The 24,618-nt window shown below is 57.1% G+C and overlaps 7 protein-coding genes across 7 annotated transcripts; 1 reads left to right on the top strand and 6 right to left on the bottom strand.

Moving 5' to 3' along the window:
- Window positions 1-145: 145 nt before the first annotated feature.
- Window positions 146-602, top strand: MFIFM68171_09918 (uncharacterized protein; the record flags this gene model as incomplete). The annotated part of the gene is made up of 2 exons (XM_071065337.1): window positions 146-172; window positions 255-602. 2 exons carry the CDS (start codon window positions 146-148, stop codon window positions 600-602), a joined length of 375 nt encoding a protein of 124 aa, XP_070921438.1.
- Window positions 603-2,278: 1,676 nt separating this feature from the next.
- Window positions 2,279-2,743, bottom strand: MFIFM68171_09917 (uncharacterized protein; the record flags this gene model as incomplete). The annotated part of the gene is made up of 1 exon (XM_071065336.1): window positions 2,279-2,743. One exon carries the CDS (start codon window positions 2,741-2,743, stop codon window positions 2,279-2,281), a length of 465 nt encoding a protein of 154 aa, XP_070921437.1.
- Window positions 2,744-4,039: 1,296 nt separating this feature from the next.
- Window positions 4,040-5,737, bottom strand: MFIFM68171_09916 (uncharacterized protein; the record flags this gene model as incomplete). Its single annotated transcript, XM_071065335.1, has 3 exons — window positions 4,040-4,222; window positions 4,284-4,704; window positions 4,776-5,737. The coding sequence occupies 3 exons, from the start codon at window positions 5,735-5,737 to the stop codon at window positions 4,040-4,042; spliced, it is 1,566 nt and encodes a 521-aa protein (XP_070921436.1).
- Window positions 5,738-7,460: 1,723 nt separating this feature from the next.
- On the bottom strand, window positions 7,461-8,714 carry CIC1 (proteasome-interacting protein cic1; the record flags this gene model as incomplete). Its single annotated transcript, XM_071065334.1, has 2 exons — window positions 7,461-8,422; window positions 8,489-8,714. The coding sequence occupies 2 exons, from the start codon at window positions 8,712-8,714 to the stop codon at window positions 7,461-7,463; spliced, it is 1,188 nt and encodes a 395-aa protein (XP_070921435.1).
- An 811-nt stretch (window positions 8,715-9,525) lies between these two features.
- TOS4 (target of SBF) lies at window positions 9,526-11,170 on the bottom strand (the record flags this gene model as incomplete). The annotated part of the gene is made up of 2 exons (XM_071065333.1): window positions 9,526-9,558; window positions 9,620-11,170. The coding sequence occupies 2 exons, from the start codon at window positions 11,168-11,170 to the stop codon at window positions 9,526-9,528; spliced, it is 1,584 nt and encodes a 527-aa protein (XP_070921434.1).
- Window positions 11,171-12,724: 1,554 nt separating this feature from the next.
- MFIFM68171_09913 (uncharacterized protein) lies at window positions 12,725-13,788 on the bottom strand (the record flags this gene model as incomplete). Its single annotated transcript, XM_071065332.1, has 2 exons — window positions 12,725-13,584; window positions 13,653-13,788. 2 exons carry the CDS (start codon window positions 13,786-13,788, stop codon window positions 12,725-12,727), a joined length of 996 nt encoding a protein of 331 aa, XP_070921433.1.
- Window positions 13,789-15,500: 1,712 nt separating this feature from the next.
- Window positions 15,501-23,525, bottom strand: MFIFM68171_09912 (uncharacterized protein; the record flags this gene model as incomplete). Its single annotated transcript, XM_071065331.1, has 5 exons — window positions 15,501-16,263; window positions 16,326-19,788; window positions 19,833-21,648; window positions 21,718-23,241; window positions 23,304-23,525. 5 exons carry the CDS (start codon window positions 23,523-23,525, stop codon window positions 15,501-15,503), a joined length of 7,788 nt encoding a protein of 2,595 aa, XP_070921432.1.
- Between the last annotated feature and the right edge of the window lie 1,093 nt (window positions 23,526-24,618).

The raw sequence follows: 24,618 nt of genomic DNA, 5'->3' as shown, positions 1-24,618 counted from the left end.
GCTTTACCTTCCCCGGAATACTAGCGCCTCCTTGGCCCGGGTGATCATCATTGAAGTCATGCCTAGATAACGACGGATGCCCAGCTCCCCGTCGTCACTCTGAAGCATCCCACAACTACTATCACAGAGGGAGCAAACGGACAAGATGGGCCAAAAGCAGTCGGTAGTGCAGGTGAGCGACGTCACCCGCCCCTCGCGCTCTCGCCACCCGGGCCCGTTCGGACCGTTCCTGGCTGACACATTGCCTACGTTAGTCTACCTTCTTCTGCCCCTCTACCGGCGAGGAGGTCGACAACCCGCTGGGTCTCTGTAGCCGCTGCCAGGCGGCCCACGACATCATTTGGCAATCCGTGTTTGTCTGCCCAAATACCGGCTACCGAATAGACTCGCCCTCCAAACGGCCAGACAAGGAGTGTCCGTCGTGCTTCCAGCTGCATCAACCATACAGCAAGCGAGTATACATCTGCCCCGTGACGGGAGCCCAGATACCACATCCCAGAGAGACGGGCGGGAAATGCCAGAAATGCAACCGGAGTCATGAGGATAACTCGACGCCGATGGGGAGCAGAGAAGCGGTTATGTCTAGGGGCCAAAGGGATTGAGCGGCCGATTTGATTTTTTTTTTCTGGGCAAGATGCAACAGCACTCGACATCGCGGGCGAACCAGAGACTGATGACATGCGGCAATCGATTAAGACACTGGGGAGGCTAGAGCGGAAAGGCCGGCCGCAGTTCGGCTGACGGCCTCACAAGATACCCACAAGGACCGCTAAGGGGGGGGGGGGGGGGGGGGGGGGGCATGGACAATGGGTGTGAACGCCATTTTGATCTGATCTGTTGTCGGGCGCGACTTGATACCACATAGGGATATAAGGAACAAACACCATCAATGGAAATATCCGTTGCCATAACACTCCCAAGGCCCCTACCATTCGGCACAGATTACTCCCGTCATTTGCGCGAGCGATTTCGGAACATGACACGCAGCAGTCTCGTTCCCCTTTCGGAATCCAAGATGACGCTGCCACGGACGTGACCATCACGGGCCGGTAGAAGGCTGTTGGAACGTTACGGTCCACTTCTCTCCCGGGCTGGCCGGCACAGGGGCAGCCCGACATTCTACTGCAACCTAAATGGCGATGGCAGTCTAGACTTCTTCTATGATGCAGAGGGCGCGGCTCAGGCCGTTCAGCAGGCGAGACTATGAGAGCTGCCATCGCAGAATCAAATGGTGATGTAACTCACGAGATTAGCCGATGAGACCACACTCAGCGACCAGGCGCGGACGGCACAGCCGGCCTCGCAGCTTGTAGATTGTTATTCGCGGGGTCTTGTTTAGCCACTAATCCCGCTCCCTATCGCGCTCCGCTCACGGTTGTGGTGCAGCTGGATTCAATATTGTTTTCTATATTTATCCACTCTTTGCTCTCGTGTCCGCCTCGCTAAACACTTCTCTCGAGCCCTTGAGAGGAACGGGCAAGGCGATTGGGATGGAATGCCGTACAACAGCTCGTACTCTATAGATTGGCGTCACAGCCGCCAACCCATCAATACATATCGCTACCATAGGTTGACAATGTAGTCCCTGTTGGTGTTCCGTTCAGCTGCTGCGATGCTCGGCAACGAGAGCCGGGAGTATCAGCTGCCGGCGCGGACCCGGGCTGCTTAAAAGCGCTCCGTGCCGCCTACCTATACATAAAACTTATAGATGTCGATCCCTATGCTCTTCCCCGGATCCCGCACTTCGGGCAATTACAGCACGTTGGGTATCCACCTTCGCCAAGCACTCTCGGCATCTTCGACCCGGGATACATCCTTACTCCGTCGCCATGGTTCGCTCGACGCTAGCGAGGAGCCTCCTCTTCTGTGCCCTGGGTTTACCCTACTATGCCGTGGCGGCTTGCACACGCAGCGTCACAGCCAGAGAGGGAGACACGTGCGCCAGCCTTGCTTCCGCGGCTGGCATCACCGTCACCGAATTCCTCAGGTCGAATCCCTCAATTGCAAGCTGTTCACAACTCGTCGCGGGTGGAAGTTATTGCGTCCAAGGGACGGCAGACAGTGCTCCCACACCCACAAGCGCCGCCTCCTCCACGCCATCGGAACTCACGGTCAGCCCTGACGGCAACTGCGGGAATGGGGTAACTTGTGCCGGATCAAGGTACGGGGCCTGCTGCTCGAGACATGGGTTCTGCGGCAACTCGGATGATTACTGCGGAGACGGCTGCCAGGCGGGTTTTGGAGCCTGCGGAGCCGGAGCCGGGTCGTCTTCATCAGTTCAGCCGGGCATAACTTCCCCGCCGAGAACGGTTACCGTCACCGTGACGACCCCAGCAGCAGTCACCCGCACTTCGTTGGTATATGAGACGTCGACAGTGACCAGCACCGCAGTCCGAACCAACACAGCAACCGTGGTCACCACGCAAACAACCAGGATGACGGCCACTGTCACCCACACGGCAGCGGCAACAGCCACTGCAACGCAGACAGTGCGGCTGACCAGCATTGTGACAAGCACAATCCTCAGGACCGCCACCGTTCCAGCGACTGCCGAGGCAACGGTGACGTCCACAAGTATTGTCACCCTCACCACAATCAGAACGTCAACCAGCGTCACAACATCGACCAGTATCAGGACTTCCACGAGCACCACAACCTCAACCAGTATCAGAACATCTACAAGCGTCAGGACGTCAACAACGACCCAGACTGTGAGGCTCACTTCGCTGGAGATCGACACCATCACCACAATCGTCACCGTCACATCTGCAGCTTGTGGACCTGTGACGAACGGGACACGGACCAGGACTGCAAGTCCCACTGCCACTCAAGGGCAGCCGGGGAAGCCAAGCCCCGTACTACCCGGGACCCCGGGCAATTGTGAGTTTGTGTCACTTGTTTCCCGCAGGGTTGCTCGGAATTCGAGGGGGGGTGGATCTACTACCAAGTGTTGCTGGTTTTAATTAGCCAACCGAATCCGAGCCAACGCAACATCTCCCCTTTTAAGTCTTAGCTGACATGGCCCGTCCTCTCCTCAACTCCAGGCAAATCCTACGACAGGATCCAAGACGACGACAGCTGCCGCAGCCTCGCTCAGCGGAACGAACTCTCATTGTTGGAGTTGTAAGTGACGCTGACCCCGCGCTTTCATGCGCCTTGCCCAACTCCCTTCGACCTGCACTTCGCTTCCAAATTCAATCATATTATTTTTTCTCCTTTTACACCTCCACTAACCATGCAACTCGCGCCAGTTACGACCTCAATCCTTTGGTAAGCGCGGATGCCCTAACTTTGTAGTGCCGCCCCTCAAACACATTGAAGTTAGTGCTAAACGGCTTATTTTAGATCAATTGCGACGTATTGCTGAAGGGATACTATGTATGCGTTCGGAGATGAGGGAGCGAATGGCAGTCCGATGACTAGGACGGATAAGGGGTACGATATAGTAGCAGCTGAAATTATAATCACGTCTATCGTCCCGAAGGGCTTCCCCCCGTCTTTATTAGCGATGTGCTTGCCGATGAATACAATCCCTTCTACGGCTTAGGATTCGGCGACTACCACACTCGGCGGGATAGCTGTCAATTAGAGATTAGCGATTCAGTCGATGCGTTGCGGTCAAGATTTCACTGGTTGAAGCTGCTCACATGAAGTCGGGTTTGAAAACTCTAGGTACTAATTATCAGTCTAGTCGCGTTTTAGATGCCCAGAAGCGCCAAGCTCTACAGTCGGAATGCATCGATTGTGCCTACTTTTCTTCTTTCCCGCTTCCGTCCTCCACCACGGCCATATTCAACAAGCCCCATTTCATTTGGGGGCATCGGGGGCCGTCCCATCAGCCATTTCCACGCCTGCGATCTGCAAATCGGCAAGCAGCTAGCTCGCTCCATATATCTCTTCCAGGGCCGGATCGCATAGAGCAGAAGCCGTGACAAGCTGGTCACTGATGCCGGGAGAAATGCTGTTGACTAGTAATATTCCAGTAACTACATACGTACAGTCTTACGACACTGCTCTCTCACCTAGTTGCGTCCCCCGCCTAAGCCGCCCTAATATGCACCTCCAGCCCAGATTGTACTACAAAGAACGACGCGTTCGCCTTAAGCGGCCGACCCGGGTGCGCCAGCTCGAAGCGATAATCACGCAGCAACCTAGGCACAACCTTGTTGATCTCGAGAAGGGCGAGATTCCGGCCGATGCAGAGGTGGCTTCCACCGCCGAACTGCCATCTCGAGTCAGATCACTGCCAATAAATAACGCGGCAAAGGGATTGGGCCACCCACCTGGAACATGTACCTCTCCATCCTCTTCGCCTTCTCCTCGTCTTCGAGCCACCTCTCAGGCCTAAAGTCGTCGGCGTCCTGGCCGAACACGTCCTTATCCCGATGCAACACCCAGCCGTTACACGCAATGGACGTCCCGCCGGGGAAGAAGTGTCCGTCTAGCTCGGCTCCCTCGGGCGGCACGAGCCGGGTGATGTTGAGCCCGACCGCCGGGCGTACGCGCATGGCCTCCTTGAGGCACGCCTGAAGATACGGTAGATTCTGCGCCTGGTTCCATGAAACATTGCCTTCGGCCGGGATGACGCCCGTCTTGACTGCTTCTTCAATCTCGCGCAGGATGGACTGGTAGACCGGAGCCGAGTCGAGGATGTGCCAGAAAAACGACTGCATCGTTGACGCGGTGGAATCGGAGCCGGCGAAGCTTTGCGATGACAAACGTTAGCAAAACCGTCTGTCTTCCCCCCCCCGAAACCATCCCCCCGGTGAACTCACATCGCCCCGTGCGCCACGGCAAACACATCCCCCTCTCTGAACCTCTCAGGATCCTTCAAATGGCCTTGGATCAAACTAGCCATCAGATCCTGCCGCCCATCCCCCGTCCGCAACAACCCGGCGCTGTCCTTATCAAACGGCTGCCTCCGGGCCATCTCCTCCAGAGCCATCCTCGTGATCAGCGCGTTCTTGGTGCTCAACCACGGCACGAACTGCCACAGCGGATTCCTCCGCAGCAAGTAATCCAGCTCGGGGACCTGGCCGACGATGCCATTGTACGTCTGCGAGTTGTCGATGGTCTTGATAGCATTATCGACGTCGCGGCCCTCGGCCAAGAAGCCGAAGCTGCGGCTGAAGGCCACCTCACCCAGCACGTCAAACGCAAAGTAGTGGAGGTAGTCGCCGAGGTCGAAGACGCCCCTGGCGGCGGCGATGTGCTCGTCGATCTTGCGGACGAGCAGCTCGATGCTGTCGTTGATGAAGGGGCTCAGCTGCTGCATGGCGGCCATGCTGTAGGGCACGTTGGCGACGCGCTTCTTCATGGCGTGCACGTCCTCGCGCGTCTCGGTGAAGATGTCCGGGTTCTCGGGCGGCGGGAACACCCCGTAGAAGGGCGTCTTGAAGAAGCGCTTGCCCGCGCTCAGCAGCGTGCGCGCCGCCTCGGGCGACGACACCGACACCTCGTCGGGCGCGATGCGCACGACGGGGCCGTACCGCCGGTGCAGCGCGATGTGGTCCAGGTAGGTGCGCCCCGACGCCACCGACTTGACCTTCCAGAGCCGGCTGATCGACGCGAGGAACGGCCCCGGGTACTTGCGGAGCGGGGAGGCGTAGCGTCTGTAGAGGGCGCGCACGGCGAGGCCGGTGGCGAGGACGAGGAGCCAGTGCGCCGTGAAGAAGGCGAGGGCGGTGCCGAGGAGGGACGAGGGGCCGGTGCCCTGTCCGGTCTTGAGGGTGCCCATGGTTGGTTTGACGGGTCTTTCTTTTTCTTTTCTTTTCTTTTCTTTTCTTTTCTTTTTTTTTTTTTTTTTTTTGTTGCTATGGGCAATGGCCGCCGGAAGTGTTGAACCGTGGCCTGTATGTCGTTTGAAGAAGTCAGAGGGACCTAGCACAAACTGTTGAAGTTTGTTAGTCTCTGGCAGGTTATAAGTTGTGGCTTGCGGGACAAGGCATTTGCTACAGGTCCGGTGCGGTGGACCTGGGAATTATTAGCCAGTAGGCAACCAAGTGTTGCCCACGGTCGCTGTGGGTATAAGGGAGCTCGCGTGTCCGAGGGGAGGGGGAAGCGTTGGAGACCATCTGCCGACCCCGTCCCAGCCGTGATCGATGTATGCCAAGACCCGGTTGAACACCAACCATGACCGAGTAACTGATATCAGGCCGCCGAGATACCTCGCGGCTCAGAGGAGCCCATGTGGAGGTACAATCGGCGGATCCAATCACGGCGCCTATCGTTCGGGGGTAAAAATAGAATGCGAGGCAAGCTGGGGAATGCGGAGAAGCCAGGCCCAGTCTTAGTGGAGCAGGAGGAACGAAAGGGATGAACAGCCATGCTCTTTTACGTGTAGTCCGTCTCGAGGTGTTTTCATAGACACTCGAAAGGAAGTAGCTTAGCAATCGGTTGTGCTGTCGTAGGTACCTCAGGCCCGTGCTTTCTAATTCTCCCGAAAGACACCTACCTCGCGGGCGCGAGAAATTCATCACATTCCGCGAACGGGAACAAAATCTCCCGTCCTAGGCATAGTGACGGCCGAGCACTGCATGTAGCTCTGTCTTGTCGGAGAATTGTGGCGAGTAATAGGCGTCGTCGCGTGCGGAGAATATTGCGAGGACTCGACTGTGGCGCATCACTTGTCCTCGGCAGTTGATCTGGGCCCCTCGTGGCCCCAGAGCTTGGAGCGGCCGGGGTGGGCGCTCAAGTCGGGCGGGGCAAAAAGGATCTTGCGGTCGCCTAAGCTTAGGGGTAAAGGCTGAGATCGGCTGTCTGAGCCGGACACAGTGGTGGGGAGGCCTGCTCTAAAATCTTACCTCAGCCCGATGAAATCCGCGAGAGAGCGAGATTTGATGTGCTGAATGCGGCTAAGGTAAGCAGACTCTCGATATGTACTATACGACCTATGGGATGCGGGTACCCGATACTACGGTTCTCCACGTGCTGGGTCGTCTCATGTTGTGGAACGAAGAATCAAACTGTTTCCGCCTCCAAGCACCGCTTGGTGCCTTGGGCAAAGGCAGGCGTCTCCGTAATGATTTCCAAACAGTTCAGGCGGAGAGCTTGACTGTTCCTGCAGGCCCTGTTGATAACATGTAGGTCAGCCTGGGAGTTGGCGACCAAAATCCCTAGGCCATTCGAACTGATCATGTATGAGGCTGTGCAGTGGTGTCGTATTAGGTACTGTACCCGGCGAGCTTGTTATGCTATGGCATTTCACGAACCACGTTGGATGAGTTCCAGGGTGTACTGTGTCACACACATCGAGAGCATCCAAATATGCCGGTTACACTAACCACACAACCGATCTAGTAGCTTCAACGTCCAGTTCAGTATGCCTCTCAACCATGAGCCTGCCTTTTCGTCTTCCGGGACTCCAAAACTCCAAGCAATGATGCCAAGCCAGGTTTGACCGGCGGACATAATAAATGCCCATTGCGGTCTTGCCTTCCAAAGCCCATCCCGGGTATCGCTCAGATGTCAGCCGCCTTCTTCGCCGCAGCCTTCTGCTTCTTCAACTTGGCCTTGCGCTCGGAGATCTCCTTGTCCAATTTGTCATCGTTGCTCTCTGGAAGCGCCTTCTTCGCCTTCTTCTTCGGCCGCTCCTCTTTCACCGGTTCCTCCGCCGGCGCCTCTTGCTCTGCATCCAGCGACTTGCGCTTTTTCCCAATATTGGCCTTCTCCGGGAGCGCTGCCCGGTCTCGTTTACCCGGAAGCGCACTCGGAAGCTCCTGCCCGTCGGGGACCACCTTGGATTCATCTAGCCATAGCTCGTCCGTCTGGTATATGGGCAGAGCAGCCGTCTCGGGGCCCTTGACGTAGATGTTGCGTACGTTCTGCCATTTTTGGGGAACGAACCGCTCGACCAGCTCACGCACGACCGTCTCGATGTTCGCCGCTAGCTTCTCTGGCTCCCAGCTCGCGTAGCCGACCTTGATAGCCGTGTTGTTCGATGGGCTGAGGTGGACCAGCGCGGCCCCAGCCGCTTTCTGGACCTCGGACACAATCTCAGGAATTGGGCGCGCATTGACGTTCTCGGCCGGGTCGCGCTTTTGCTTCTTGCCCTTGGGGGCCGGCACCCGCTTGCCGTCAACCTTTTGCCGCTGCGCCATCAAGACGACAGGGATAGGCCGTTTTGTGGTGGTCTTGTAGAAAGTCTTGCCGAGCGCTTTGGGCAGACGATTGATGATGCGGTCGTCGGCGAGGAAGACGTCGTGTTCGCTGAAAAGCTTCCGTTGGGCCTCGTAGGCCTTGAACTTGGCTCTGATGTGGCTGATGTCAATCACCCTGCCAATCTTTGCCTTGAGTTCCTCGGGGAACTCGTCTGCGACTGCATTCTTGTACCAGCGCTGTGGGTCGGCCGTTATTAAGCAGATGCTGGTTTCTTCTCCGGCATTAAGGGGGTGCGGGAGGACAATTTTGCCTGGTTGAAGGCCTGCCCGTCGTCAGCTCTGTCCTTCCCCAGCTAAAGCAAACGCAAGAGCGCTCGAGGCACACATACGGTGAGAGTCGTGGATGTGCTTCTTTGTCGTGAGAGTAAGCCAGACAGGCGTCTCAGCCACCGTCGACTCTTCATCGGCGAGCAGGTTCTGCTTGCCGTCGGCGCGGGGTGCTGTGGCGGCTTTCTTGATGTGGGCGACAAGAGCCTTGCAGGCCTTGAGCGTCTGTTCGGGGTCCACGGGTACCACGCTGTCAGCGGCCTTCACGACGGCCTTGGATTGCGACATCTTTGCGGATGGCGGGTTGCAGCGATGTCGTCGTTGCCGTCGAGTTTGGCGGGACGCTTTTTTTTCCCTGGATCGTCTGGGTCGGGCTCTCTCCGAAATTTTGGCTTATCCGGGGGTTGTGTTTTTCCGCTTATCTCGGTAAACTCCACTCCGACACGATGGGGCTCAATCCTTGTCAGTTACCGGAAACGGAATGTGGGCCCCAAAATGGGTGGTGGGGAGTGGCGGCCGGCTGCAGCTGACGTCCCAGATCCTTGGGACATTTCGAGGCCGTGATCAACATGTTTCGGATGGCCAACATTCGGCTCATGTCCGGATTCCCATTAATGCCTTGTGTCAATTGGCTATCACGTCATCTATTCCTACGTAATCCATCAATACATCGAGGTGCATAAACATGCCCAACACTCTCATCCCGCTTGACCCAAACCCACCTCTCCCGTTTTAGTCCCTCTTCCGCATCATAGCAAAACCTGACGGCTCTCCGTCGAACCCAGCTGCGCGTGTTGCCGCCAGGCTGAACGATAGCAATATGAAATCGAAAAACCAAACAATTATACATCGACAGAAAATGACGCCTCGCGCTATGCAACCTCCCAAAGCAAGCAGGTACATGGTCCTGGGTGCAAGCCAGTGATCCCAGATGAGACAGAGAAATGGGGTATGGGGTATGTGAACTTTTTCCCGAGCACAAGCGCAATCCATCCTCCCTCCCATCACCGATTCCCTCTACAGACAGACAAGGCATGATGACCACCGGGGAAAAAAGAGAGATACAGGCAGGCAGAGACCTCAAACTTAAGGACGGTACTCAGGGAGTACGCGGTCGCTTCCAGTAATATTGCTGCAGCGAGGGTTAGTGGCACGGATCTTCAGTCAACACTTAGAGGATGTAAAGAGCTCACCTTGTGTTGCTTCCTGCAGGCCCTCAACGTTGGCTTTCGCAGCCCGTCGGTGACAGCCAGACGACGATGCTCGTCCGTGTCCAGCTCGGGGGTGTAGTAATACTCGCTCTCGAGCGGCTTGCCGGCCGCGTCCTTGCCCTGCCTCCGGATGATGCCCACGCAGGCCGTCGACTCGATAATAATGCGCAATTGCTCTTTGGAGAGGTCTTTCCGCTCATCCGCCGGCAGGTTGTTCATGATGGTTGAGAGAGGGGTCGAGGATAACCGAGAAAAGGCGAGCTGGTTGACGACGTGGTTGGTGATGTTCGCCGTCTCCTCCGAGCTCAATCCACTGGTCGATGCCAGGGTGGCTGCTGACGTGTCGGGCTTGTCGGCGGTGCTGTTGGGCTTTGCGTTTGATGGCTCCAGGGGCTGGAGGATGGTGCTGGATGCGGCAACCGGAACTTCAGCTAAGGGGTTCCTGGATACGCGCTGCTTGATCGGCGAAAAGGTCGAGAAGGATGCAAGGCGGCCAGAAAGGTTGGCCCCGAATGGACCAAACGAGTGAACGATGGGATCATTCTCCTCGTTTGGATCGTTCTCTCCGTCTGATTGGGGATCGCTCAGGTCGCTGGAGAAGCTTTCAGAGGCTTGAGTCAGGAAGCTGGGGTCGACGTTGCGGGCGCTGGCCCGCTTCGGTGAACCCTTCTCGTCGGCACTGGCGTCTTCATATATCTGCACTGCAGCGTCGTCGTCGCCATTTCCCAGCATCAGTTCCTCGAGGCTTGCACCCGACGTGGATAGGTTGGCTGGCGTGGGCGACTCGGGGCTGCAGATACGCGTCGTCCGTCTGAGCGGGCTGCCGTGCAGCTCTGAGCCGCCAGGGCCCCTTCCGATTCTCGGCCGCGGAGATTCGTCCCACGAGGAATCGCTCAAATGGCCCAAGGCGTCACGGTCCTTATCCCGACGCGGCCAATGCACAATCACCCTCGCGTCCTGGACATCGATCATGATGGCTGCGCCCTCTGCATCCGAGACAAAGGAACTGCCCTTAGCCAAATCCCACGTCTGACCCTGGCAGTGCAGCTTCAGCCCATTCCAGCCGTTGCAGGTTATCTCGATCTTGTTGGGTTCTAGCGGCTCGGTTGCCGCGATATACCGCGCCTTGACATGAATTCTGCTGATCAGGCGGCTGGCTGGCAGCTGAAAATGCGACGAGCTGCTGGACCGGCCCATCAAGAGCGTCTCGCCGTTCTCATTCAGCTCCACAGACGGGACATCGGAAAGAGGAGTACGCTCGGACATGATCGACTGTGTCCGCTGAAGGGCCGGGCGCGATCCGACGCGTGGGGGACTCGACGACAGGATGCCGGTGCTCGAGGTTGGAACCGGCGTGGGATACTTGAGGAAGGCATTGCAGTTGGCCTGCCGTTTTGAGGGCCGCGGCAAACCCGGGGAAGAAGAAAGAGGCTCAAACGGAGGTAGAAGTGACGGAGCAGGCCGCTTCACGCCTGCCACGCTGGGCAGCGTGGGCTCCGCCGTCTTGCTGCTTGCCGTCGGCAACGAGTTCATTGCTTCTAGGTCGTCACACCGTGATCATGACAATCGTTGTAGTCAGAAGCTGCACCAGTGTCCAGACTCCGAGCAAAATGCGAATTGGAAGCAAGAAGGTCGCGATCACGTCGAAACGCGTCAGGTGCGGTCCTTTCCCCTTGCGGGACCCTTGGACCGGCCTCGCGATGTACCTTGTAAGTCAACCCAGCGCTAATTCGGACGATAGAAAACCAGGCCTAGAAGGAAACACAACGCGAGTTCAAGAAACAAGAAAAAAAGATTGCTCTTAAGTAAGGTCCGGGTTGGACAAGATGGTGGCCTGGTTGGAGGAGGCCCAAATTTGTGCCGGGGGGTGGGGATTGGTATTTAATAGATGCAGGTTCGTGGTCGCGGGCGTGTCGAGGTGCGGGACCGTGGTCTTTGCCTGTTGCAGGACGCGATTTCGTTAGCAGAAGCCCTTGGCGGGCGCGTTGAGCTTGTCCCCTGACCCACCCGGCTGGAGCGCGTCTTGCGTGCTCGCTACGCTGATCCTGGGCGGATTGGCTGGGGCCTTAAGCCCAATTTTCACCGCCTTTGGATAGCGGCTACAGGCAGTCTGATTTCCCAGTAAAATGACGTACCGCAGGGCGGGAGCCGCCTGAAGAAACTCAACTGCGGACGGAGGGTTCCTTGGGCCAGTGCATGGCACTTCGGACACTTGGATCTAATTCCTAATCCCTTCTTTCCTGCGCCAGTCTGTTGATGAATTGCAGTAGATCTCGTTTGGTGCTGAGTTCCAGTCACTAATGCAGCAAACCTGAAGATGCAAGAAATTCTTCTCGTGCTCCATCACCAACCTCCTCCGGATCTTCCCACCCCGCTCTGCCGCGCCATTCTAGGCGCGTTTTTTCCCGTTCCTTGCCATTTATACATCGCGATTTACAACTCCACAGCGGGCCGCCATTTGGCGATGGGGCTGCATAGACATGTTCAGGGCTCCCAGTCGGAGCGAAAGACATGCAAGAACTCAAACCGTCGATGCCACTCCCGGTTTCTCTGGGAGTACTGGACATGCATGCATCCCTAATTCGGTAGACTCCATCCACAGACCAAGAGAGAACTGCGTCCGCGATTACAAGATATCCAAGTCAGCGTCATCCCAGACCTGGCCTACCTTGCCTTACTGCCTTATATCTTGAATTGAGCACTGGTTCAACTTCCAGGAGCTGTATCATGCGCAGCTAGGCTGGCGGGTCTGATGTATGTCTTGGTTGATTGCGCATCTCCCAGCCACACGTCACCGCCAGAACGCAACGGAAAACCAAAAGGCGGTGATGCTGAAGAACACACTCTCATTGTGCAGTAATGCCGTCCTAAACAACCCCATACCTATTTATCAACGTTGCCCCGGCCAAATGGATTGCTGATCCAGCAGACACCGCCCGTCCGACAGATATCCCCTAAATACCCTCGCCGTCCTTCAGCACAAATACCCAGGAGCCCAGACGCATGACCAGAACCCATATACCCGATTAACAAGAAGCCGTATTGTTAAAGAAGGAGAAGGTGAAGGAAAGGGAGATACAATGCCCCTCAGAGCTCGTCATCACCCCCGAGGCCGGGGCGCGGCTCGGACCTGCCCCGGTGACGATCCAGCGGGCCAAAGAAGTCTCTAAACGCCTCTGACAGCAGTTTTTCAGACAAGGTCATATGCTCGCCCGGCGCGGTGCGGAACTTAAGACCACCCTTGCGGTCCAACGCCCGCAGACCCAGCCAGTCCTCCGTGTACAGCCTGCGAGCGCGCAGCGGCGTGATCTCGGTACCATTGACCTCCTCGAACCAAGCTGTCTCCTTGGGGATGACAGTCGTATCCTCCTCAAACATGTACATCACAAAGTTCTCCAGCTTCATGATGTTCTTCTTGTACGCTTCATCCTTCTCCTCTCGCTCGTTGTTGACGTCCGCCAGAAAATTTGAGTGCTCAAGGTACTGCTCGTACTGCTCGGGATCGCGGAAGTACTGCGCGGGGACTAGACGGCTCTGCACGGTGGCGCTCCAGGGCGACCCTTGCAGCACCGCCATGGCGACCTTGCACACCCAGTCGGTCGGACCGCAGTCGCGGAAGCGGGTGATGCCGTTGTGCTGCGAGCCAAACGTGACAAGGCTGCGCACGGGCGGCTTGTTGCAGCGCTCGACGTAGGCGCGGAGGAACTGGCCGCCCTGCGAGAAGCCGAGGGCATCGATGGCTGGGGCGGTCGAGAGGATCGGGTGCGCGGCGATGTCGGCGCAGGCCTTTTCGACGTGCTCGGTCAGGTTGCCCACGAATGAGTTGTACCGGTCGCGCCCGGCGTTCTCGTCTATGCGGATTGCATAGACGAGCGTGCCCGGGTTGATCTTGTCAGCGAGCGCCGCGACGTCGCGCATGCCCTCGCTGTTGTAGGTGTCACCGAGGCCTGGAAAAACCACCGAGTTAGGGATTTTTGGGACTTTGACAACGCGCTTGCAACAATGGTGCCCTTACCATGCCAAATCACCAGCGGCAGCGGGGTATCGTCATCGCTACCGTCGTCGAAGCGCCACTCCAGAGGCTTGGCGAGCGAGGCTGTTAGCAGCAACCCAGCAGTAACGAGCAGCTTCAGGTTGCTAAGAATCGCCATTTTGAAGGTATGCCGGTGATGTAATACAGGAAGGAATGTGAAAGTCGATGCTTCGCGCACCAGCAATTTGAATTTGATAAGTCAATCATTCAGCTGAATGTCTGGGGAAGCTCAGAAATGGGTGGTCAGCGATTGCTTTATTGTGGCGTTCGCAACTCGTTAGTTGATGCAGCCGGAGCTGAGTTAATTGAGGCGCGAAACTTCCCCACCTCTGGAGCCACGCTTTCTAATTGGCCCGAGCTTCCCACCCGGAGAGACAAACTGACCGATCCCCGATCCCCCAAAGCTCCAGCTCAAATGGACCCACCCGGTCAAATTTCTCAAGCACTCGACCCGAACTGCAGCTTCCAGCGCAGGCCTTTTTCCTCGATACTTGATCGAGGTCAAAACCTGGATTCCAGAAATGCCGTTTTCCAAACCCGTTTTCGGCACGTTTCTGCTATGGTAAGATGCCTTTCTTTCATCCGTCCTGTACACCATGCAACACCAGTGATGAAATTAGGTCAAAAATATGTTTCAAGACGGGGATGAGATGTTTCCGTGATTATAACTACACCTACTGAAGATGGACTTGATTTGATTACTTGTCATCGCGTTCATTACCAGACGAGGATTGGCAGCTAACTGGGCCTAATTTATAGAATATACCTTGGGTTCGGTATCGGGCTCGAAACTCGCATGCGTTTGTTGTGACCCCGGCGCGTCTTCCGTTCCGTCGTAGATCTAGATCTTGAGGGCCAACACCTCTTTCAGCAAGAAGTTTTACTTCCTGCTTTCATTTCCTAACCTTAATACCTTCACCGAGACCGCCCCCTTCTTTCGTGACTATTCGACCTATTGTCAACAGCTGGGCCACTGCCCTCATATCTGAGCATGCCAACGCAGCAATAACTGTCTTATACGACCACAGCTTCGTGCTGCCAGGCCTAATGGTGGGGTTCCAGGCAACGGTCTGGCTTGGTTAAACATTGCGCTTGACGGCACTGTCGCATGTATCCCCGGCTTGAACAAAGTAGAAGGCCCCGCAATTCTTCACCATGTCTGGCTGATAGGGCGCGGGTGTCGGGATTCCGTTGACGTCAGAGGATGCAGATGTGGTCTTCGTCGCCGTAACCGTTATCCGGCTAGTGCTTGTCACAACCGTCGTGATCCGGGGCTGTGATCGAGACAGCGGTTGTTGATAGGGTGACAGACAAAGTAATCGTCGTTTAGCTGACGCTTGTTACCGTCGCCCGGGTGGTGGCCATCACGCGACTCGTGACAGTCACTGTCACCGAAACCATGGCCGTCGTTGGAGTTTGTCGTGGTTCTGCAGTCTCTTGCAGGTTGCCTCGTAATTACGGCAACATGCCGTTCTCTGCAATAATCTGAAATCTGGAAATGCCACTACTACCAAAAGCCACGAGTAAATCACGAAGCCTGTCCTAGAACACCGTCATTCGCGCCGTAATTAAACAGATACCAGGCCAAGCTTGGCCTTTGGGCAGAGGTAAGAATCAGTCACTCGAGAGTGGGCTAACGCACCGCAGCGAACCCTCAGCTGGTTAACCGAGGAAGCAGCTCCGGAATTTGTGGCCCGTAAAAGCATTCTTGGTTTAATTCAGTTACATTAAGAAATATTAAGTACATCTGCTCAATGAGTGTAGAGTCCGATCCTCCGATGCGCCGCTGGTCTGACCGGTGATATCCATCATTAAGATAAGGCACCTACTCTACTCTTCTTCCTTCAGAGCATTCTGACTCACCAAGCTACTCTTCTCAGTAATCTTATACCCCAGCACCTGCAAAGACGACGCTTGCAGGATCTCAAAAACAGGCACGTCCGCCTTGACCTCCCGCAACAGCCAGTTCCGCAGCTCCACCGCCACCAGCGAATCCACGCCGTACGCCGACGTGGGGCTGGCCGTGTCGATGTCCTCCAGGGCGATTATCAGCGACTTGGACAGCTTCCTGACCAGGGCGTCGAGGACCAGGGCGGCGGCCTCGGCCAGCGAGACGCACCCGCCCAGCTGCTGCGTCAGTGACGGGCCCGCGCTGGCCCCGCGCCCGTCGTGCACGCGCACCCGCATGTTGCCCAGGTGCGAGAAGACGGGGTCCCGGAACCAGTGCGGCACCTCCCCCTGGCTCTTGTCGAAGTGCGCCTGCGTCCCCACCCCCGTCACCATCTGGCACAGCCCGCCTTTGTCCGGGCCCCTACTGCTGCTGCTGCTGCTGCTGGTGCTGCTGGTTGTCATGGCGATGTCCATCATGGCGAGGAACTCGTGCTCCTCGATCTGGAGGAAGCCCCACCGTGCGAGATTGCGCTCCGCGGCCCCCTCATTCTCCGCCACATAGCTGACCGATTTGATCATGCCCAGGTCAATCGAGGTGGCAGGCAGGTTGTGGACGTGGCGGCGGTGGTAGGCCAGCGCGTCCTGGAAGGCGTTGGCCGCCGCGTAGTTGCCCTGCGCCGTGTCGCCGACCATGCCGGCGGCGCTGGCGAGATGATGAAGAAATCGAGGGGTTGGTTGAGAGTGGCGAGGTGGAGGTTCCAGGACCCTTGGACCTTGGGGCGGACGACTCGGGTGAAGGTGTCGTGCGGCATGTTGGTGAAGATGCGGTCTTCGAGGACCATGGCCGCCTGGAGGACGCCGCGGATGGGAGGGTTGCGGGCTAGGACGGACGAGAGGTTCTTTTGTAGGCTGGCCAGGTTGGTGACGTCGCAACGGACATCCTCAACGCTGACGCCCTTCTGGCGCAAATCATTCACCAGAGTCCTGGCCTCGGCACCCTCGGCACCTGAGCGGGAGACGAAGATTAGGTGCTTGGCGCCCTGGGATGCTAGGCGACGAGCAAGCGATCGCCCCAGACCACCGAATCCACCGGCGATCAAATACGACCCGTTGGATGACTGACGATGATCGGAGATCGTCATGGGCGCGACCGGGACCATGTCGTCCGGATGAGGCACCAAGACGATCTTGCCCATGTGCTTTCCGGTCTGCATATACCGGAAGGCCTCTTCGATCTTGGAGAAAGGAAAGCTGGTGATCGGAGAGACCTGTCCGATGGCGCCGTCCCTGAGCAGGCCCATGACCTCCGACAGCAACCGCGCGCCGAGCTCCTTGCGCTGCCGGAAGATGACTGTCAGGTCGACCGAAGCTAGAGTGACATTCCTGATGAATGGCGCCATTCCTAGGCGAGTATTGTCCTCAATGTCCTTCTTCCCCAGCTCAATGAAGCGGCCGAATGGCGCAATAATTGACCAGCTTGCCTTCAACAGCTCGCCCGAAAGGCAGTTGAGCACGACATCGACACCCTTTCCATTCGTGAGCCTCCTGATGCCGTCGGCGAAGGTTGCGTTACGGCTTGTGAAGATGTGGTCCTCCGGGATGCCGTAGGTGTCCATGATATGCTGCTTCTTCTCTTTGGTGCCGACTGTGACGAATATCTCGGCGCCGTAGTGCTTGCAGAGCATGATAGCGGCTTGGCCTACACCACCCGCGGCCGCATGGATAAGAACCGTTTCGCCTCTCTGGATACGTGCTTGATCCACAAGCCCGTAGTAAGCCGTGCAGTACACGATGGGCAGAGAGGCGGCCTCGCAGAAGCCCATGTTGTCGGGAATGCGTTGGACCAGTTTAGCTGGGTTCTGGACTGTGTTGCAATAGGCGCCCAGAGTCCATGTGCAAACCCGGTCGCCGACCTTGAAGTGGGTCACGGCAGAGCCTACCTCAGCGACAACACCGCTGCACTCACAGCCGAGGAAGTTGTCAACCAACTGGCCCATACATACCATGATGTCGCGGAAGTTAAGGCCGACGGCGCGAACATCAATCTTGACGTAGTCCTCGGGCAGTGTCCGGAGGGCCACAGGGTCGTCGACGAAGCGCAGCGTGTCGAGCAGCCCGGGTGTAGCAATTTCTAGGGTCAAGGCCCGGTCCGGCTGGTGGAATGGCTCCATTTCTGTGCCGCTGGAGTTGGCCAAGTTCTCGCCAGCTACCCTGGCATTGAGATCGGCAGCCCCTATGCAGCGTTTGACGTGGACGATGCCGTCCTTCTCCGAGAATTCGTTATCTGTCACACAGCCCGATGCAGCCGCTTGCAACAGTGGCATAAGCAATCTGGCCTGCTGCGCTGGGAAAAGCCGGCTATGGGAGGAGAAGTCGAACGTCAACAGAGGCCAACTCTGATGCTCCGCCCTGAGGGTCCTGGCAAGACCGTGCATCATAGCAGCGGCCGGGCGAGAGGAGTCATGGAACGCCCCCTGGGTAATCCATAGGAGACCGCTTGCGTCACTCACGATGGACTTGAGCCTGTTGAGATTGGACGGCGAAAGTTCCTCGAGCAGTGAATCCTTCATCTCGGCTGTACACACACAAAACCTGCTGGCGATATCTTGGTCGTTAAGCTGCGAGAATGGCTTGACAGTGGTCTTCACGCCGGCTTCGCCGAGTTGAGCGCTCAGGGCGTTAATGAGTGTCGCCTCGTTCGACGTGTAGCCGATGTTGTCACTGGTCGCTATGACGACCGGGCGTAGTATGCCCTCTTTGCTCGTTCTAGCATCATCCATAGCCTCGGCCACCATGAACCGGCCAGTTTGATCATGCGGGTTCTGGAGGTCGGGCGTACTCAACTTCAGATCTCCGAAGCCGTTCGCCTTCAAGACGGAAACCCAAGTCTCCTCGGTCATGGTCGGACCCCACTGCCGGAACGGCTCCTCGGACATCCACCATCCCGGCAGGGTGCCGAAAGGAAGGAAGACTCGGTTAAGCACATGTGTGATTTCGAGGGGGAGAAGCTTTCCGTCCGGCTTAAGCAGCTTCCTCACGTTGGCCATTGTCTTGTTGATGTTGGTCGTAGCATGCAGCACGTTGAAGGCGATGATGACATCAAACTTGTTCTCTTCGCCGACGAACCCCTGGCCCTCTGGGTCCTGCTCAATGTCGAGCTTCCGGTAGTCAATCAGACCGCTCCAGTCACTAAACTTCTGCTCGGCCTTTTCGAAGAAGCCGGACGAGATATCCGTATAAGTGTAGCGTTGGAAGCGCGGGTGCGTCCCGTTCCCGCCTCCGAGGGCTTTGAGGGTGGGAACAGTAGCCCCTCCTGTGCCGGCGCCAATCTCAAGGTAGTTAAGGTTAGGCGACTTGTGCGAGAGTAGTGTGATGTAGCGCTGCATATGCGCGTACGAAGTCGCGATGCCCAGCGAATTGGCATAGTAGTCGTATAGCAGCTCGCCCTCGAGCATCAGGGCCAACGGCTCGATCTCGTTCTTGAGAACCCTGGTCAAGTTCCGTCCCATGCGGCACAGAAGCTGCCCTTCATGGTCGGTTCCCTCAATCTTGCGGATGAGTTCATCCATCTTGCTCTGCACATCGGGCGTATCGAAGCACAGCCAGTCGGGATTCTGGTGCTCGATCCTGCCAGCAAAGACCTCTTCGCGGTGATGCTTCATGTAGCGCAGGAACTTTTGATGGTGGGGCTGTACGACCTCATCCTCGGAGACACTCTCCAAAGCCCGGTGGTAGAAGAATGACGCCACAGTTTCGAGCGCGGCAACATGACCAGGCGGTGTGTCGTCGACCCGTTGGCTCAGGAGGTCTGCTTCCAGCTGCTCCTTGGTCATGAAATCGGGGTCTGGTTCCCACTTGACATCAAAACACAGCTGCCGGATCTCTTCGGAGTCCTCCGCAGGATCTTGAGTCTTGGATGACGTGAGCGCTGTGCATTTCACGCCCTGGATCTTGACAACAGGCTGCTGGCCTGGACCGTCACGGACCGTAATGGACGCCGCAGCCTCCCGAAAGCCCACGAAAGCAGCCTCCGAAAAGGCTTCAAATTCATAACCAGGCTTGCCGGAGGTTCGGTCTGAGATAGTGAGCTGTTGAATGAACGTAGGCATGTAGGGCTCCTTGATATTTGCGGCCGCGTGCGTCAAGGCCGGGAAGAGCGCCTGCAAGAATGTGTCCATCGTCGCCGGATGGATGAGATGGTCGTGCTCATAGTTGGGGGCATGGCGCTCTTGGTATCGGGGACTCGAAGCTTCGCCACGGATTTTCCAGAACCCCAGACAACTTCGGTCAGATTGCGAAACGTCGGACCGTAGTCCAGCCCAGCCTTGGACAGGCCGTCGTACACCTTGTCGGGTGTACCCCGCGTCGAGCAGAACTCCCAAGCGCGGGAGAATTCAGTATCACAGCGCGCTAGGGCTTCCCTTGCCTCCCTACCAGCGTCGACTTCTCCCGCTGGCTGCTCATAGTTGATACAGAGCAGACCCCTACAGTTCTCGCTTGCCTCTCCAGCAGCCGAGTATGAGAAGACCCGGAACTCGTTCCACACATCCGAAGACGACTTGCTGCTCATGCTGGAAGGTCTGACCTGGAACATGACCTCGACGCCAAGCTCTGTCTGGGGTACCACAAGAGCCCTGGTAATGAGCACTTCAGCCACGGTATAGCCCGTGACCTTTTGTCGGTCTCCCGGCGGCACCATCTGCCTGGCGGCTTCGATGGCCATGCAGATGTACCCGGCGGCGGGATACACGATGGAGCCTTGGACTTGGTGGTCTTTGACCCAGGGCTGCTCCGAGACGCGGATGAAGTTACGCCACCGGGGTTCCGCGTGGTTCCAGTCTGCCACTGGGGCACCGATAAAGTCGTTGCGAGGCGTTGGCCGGAACCGGTAGTTTGCGCTCAGCCGTGACTCGGCCCAGAACTTCTTGCTGTGGTTCCAGGGGTAGGACGGCAAATCCACGAGGACTTGCGGCGGCCTGAGGTCTCTGCCCTCCACCGGCTCGTTCACTCTCTCTAGCTGGACTGGCGCTCCGTGAGCCCAGAGAGCGGCGGCGGCCTCGAGAGCAGTTTCGCACGCGTCTCGGTCCCGGGATAAAGCGGAATGGTACGAGATGGGACCCCCTTTCTGGATGTCTTCGGATGCCAAGATGTGTTTCACTGGCCCGGCCAGAGCGGAGTGAGGCCCGATCTCGAGCAGCACGTCAACTGCGTTGTAGCCCCTGTGTCTCTTGATCCGCTTAGACTTCTCCGGCTTGGAACTGCAGAGAACCCGCAAGGCCTCCGAGAACCGCACTGGCGACACCATGTTGTCAACCCAATACTGGGCATCGAGGTTAACATCGGTTGTCGGGGTGCAAGTAACGCTGGATATCATGGTGGAGCTGTATTTGCAAGGCTCACCGGGCTTCGTGAGCTTCAGACTGATGAGGGATTTCAGGTATCGTTCAGCGACCTCGAGCATGTGGTGTGAATGGTACGCCGTGTCCACCTTCAGCTTGCGAGCGAAAATGCCCTCGCTCTTGAGAACGCTTTCCATATGGTCAACAGCGGAAACATCACCCGACAGGGTGACGTTGGAAGGGCTGTTGATACAGGCCACTCCGATCTTGCCGAGCGCAGGATCGACACGGGAAATACTGTCCAGGGCGTCCTGCTCAGAGATGCCGCAGGCCATCATGGCCCCTTTCTGCTTAACTTGAGCGGAGAAAACGCCCCTGGAATAGGCAACCTGCATCGCCGACGCGAAGGGCAGCTTGCCAGAAGCGTAGGCAGCGGCGATTTCTCCGCTCGAGTGGCCGACGACCATCTGAGGCATCAGGCCCCAATCGGCCAAGAGATCGACGAGTGCAAGCTGGATAGCTGTGCACACAGGCTGGCTGATCTGGGCCTCTCCGATGCGCGAGTCGCTCTCGTCCTTGGTCAGCTCCTCCATCAGGGACCACGAGCAGCCCAGCAAGTTCAAACAATTGCTTGCGGTGACGATGGATTGCTTAAAGACGGGGTATGAGTCTAGAAGCTCCCGGCCTATTCGCCACCACTGCGCGCCCTGTCCAGTGAAGACGAAGGCGACACGGGGCACTCGACCATTCTGTGCAGAGTTGTTAGTATGTACCAGTTGACGACTCGAGATGGACAAAAAATGGAGAGCTCAACTTACATCCGAACGAATGGGCTTTTGGCGCGTGGTTCCGAGTTTAGAAGTGAGGTCTTCAAGCGAGTTGGCGACGATGAAGAACTTGTTGGCTAGATGAGACCGCCGTTGACAGAGCGTGTAAGACAGGTCGCGCAGGAAACGCTCTTCGTCGACGTCCTTTCGCGCGCGAAGTTCGGCCGCATAAGCAGCGGCACTCTCCTTGGCTGTCCCTTCCTCATGTGTCGACCACACGAAGACGCGATACCGATCGGCGGGGGCTACAGAGTCGCCATCATCACTGCTGGCCGAGCTGCCATGGCCCGAGTCTCTTATGGAGATGGCGTCAGGGGCTGATGCGCCCCCTAGGAGACGCTGAGGGTATATGGAAGTACAGTGAGAAGCCTGGAGGCCGCGCTGCGCCAGGTAGTGGTATGCGTCGTCGAGGATGATGTGAGCGTTGGTGCCTCCGAAGCCAAACGAGTTGATGCTTGCGCGTCTCACCCCGGGCGTGGGCCAGGGGACCACTTCGGTGGGAACACGGATCCGCCACCCCTCAAAGTCGATGGCCTGGTACCCTTGTTCAAAGTGGAGGTTCGGCGGAATCAGGCCCTTTTCAAGCGCAAGAACCGTCTTGATGACGCTGGCCAGGCCACTGGCGCCTTCGAGATGGCCGATGTTGGTCTTGACGCTTCCGACATAGAGACGGTCATGCTCTCCGGTCCCTCGGAACGTGCCGAGAGTCGACCCAATGGCGCCCGCTTCAATGGGGTCGCCAGCAGGGGTGCCGGTGCCGTGAGCTTCAAAGTATCCCACAGTAGCAGGATCACACCGGGCGCTTTCGTAGGCCGATCTGATCAGGGCTTCTTGGGCTTCCCTAGAAGGGAGCATGATTCCAGCGGTTCTCCCGTCTTGGTTGCACACGGATCCTCTGATGACGGCGCGGATCGTGTCGTTGTCGCGAATGGCGTCCTCGAGCGGCTTCAGCACGATGGCAGCGATGCCTTCGCCTCGAGAGTATCCGTTGGCCCGGTGATCGTAGGTATGGCACTTGGCGTCGGGCCCGAGGAAGTGCACGTTGGACATGGCAATCATGACGTCCGGGTTGAAGATCAAGTTGGTGCCTCCAACGATCGAAGCCTTGCTCTCGCCCGTCCGGAGGCTTTGGCAGGCGAGATGGAAAGCCACGAGACTGCTACTGCAGGCTGTGTCGACGGTGAGACTGGGGCCCTTGAGGTCGAAGAAGTAGCTCACTCGGTTCGACAAAATGGCGGCCCCGTTTCCTGTTGAGACGTAGACGGGCGAGGTCTCGGGGTCATGGGTGAGCATTTCGTTGTAGTCCCTCGAGAAGCAGCCGACATAGCAGCTGGTATTGGAGCCTGCGAGCTTCTCCATTGGGATACCGGCGTTCTCTACCGCCTCGTATGCTGACTCCATCATCATCCGCTGCTGAGGATCCATTCCGGACGCCTCTGCAGGCGAGATGGAGAAGAATGAGGCATCAAAGGCCGAGATGTCTTCCTCAAGGAAGTGAGCCGCACGGATATTGAACTAGCATCAGTCACCAGATTAGTCTTTCTGTTGTCAACGAACGGAGCCACCACCAAACATACCGTTCCATTCCGGTCAGGGTCTGGGTGATAGAAAGCATCGACGTTCATCCGTGATTTGGGGATCTCGCAGCGTCCGGACTGCTTCTTAGCAATCATGTCCCAGAGCTTGCTTGGGCTGGAAGAGCCGCCTGGGAACTTGCAGGCCATGCCCACGATAGCAATAGGAGGCTGGCCATCTTCAGCCATGGCAGAAAGATAACGATGGTAGGCAGTGGACGCCATGATTACCAAGAAGTAGTGGACAAGAGAATGTTGAATTTCAAGTGTACAATTGTCCCTAAACGACCGGCTTGGACATCAGAAACTACGAGGTCGACAACGAGCGGATAACTCAGCTCTTGTATTCACGCGACATCTAGGCCCAGGGAGACCAGAGTGCTGGCTGATTCCAGTTCCTATCGAGACAACTCCACCAACGGCCAGGGAAATCACCTCCCGCGAATCTTCGAGACTAGAAGATTCCTCCCCTACCCGCCCAGCCTTCCTCGTGCGGTTCTTGGCTCCCAACTGTTCAATCAACAAGATATCCCCGATGAGGCAACTCTATTCAACATGTTGTTTCCTGCACTACAACCTAGAGGCGTGGATGGTGGGGGCTACCAGCAACCAATCCCACCGATCCGGGGGCACATGTGTAACTTCATCCAATGTTGCCTGAAGCGTTGAATCCTACTACCACATTTGCTGAGAATGAAAACGTGATTTGTGCCGCGGCCGTACCCGTATCTACGGTACCTCTGTGTGTACTTGGTGGGCATGGGAGGTTACATTTATTTGCGCCATTATACATTACCCGGTTCCTGAAGGATTTGATTGCTGGTGTGTCCAACAACCACCAAGGCAATCTATTCGGATGTCATGCGACTGAGCGGTGGAACGTCACGGAATTATGGTATTTTTTCTACTTTGGGTACTGCGTGTGTCTCGACTCTGCCGGGCGTACTCACTACGTATTCAATTATCCCTTGTTCTGGAGCGGCTTCACGGAACTCCCCGGCGAAGCGCGAAGAGGGCGCGCGACTCGCAGCCAATCATACCGTCATACGAGAGCTGAACGTTGAAGCAAGGGTTCAGGGGTAGCTTGACAAGCTTTCTGCGGATGGGACGCTGGGCTCGGTGCCCGTCTGATGATTGGATGCCTCAGGATAGCATGCAACCATGGGACCACGAGGGATCAAAGTTAGCATATGTGACGATCGGTTAGCCCCCCTGTTCGGCCGTTTGTGGGCCCGTTCGGCGTATTTAGGCGATATATGTCCCATCGCCTGCGCCGACTGCCCACTACCATAAGATCCTGCAGGGCTCCAACGGCGCA

This window comes from Madurella fahalii, assembly GCF_045866475.1.
Source record: "Madurella fahalii IFM 68171 DNA, scaffold_5, whole genome shotgun sequence".
In the NCBI taxonomy this organism is placed as follows: Eukaryota; Fungi; Ascomycota; class Sordariomycetes; order Sordariales; genus Madurella; species Madurella fahalii.
The sequence above is the reverse complement of the archived record's forward strand: the minus strand, read 5'-3'. Positions and strand labels throughout refer to the sequence as shown.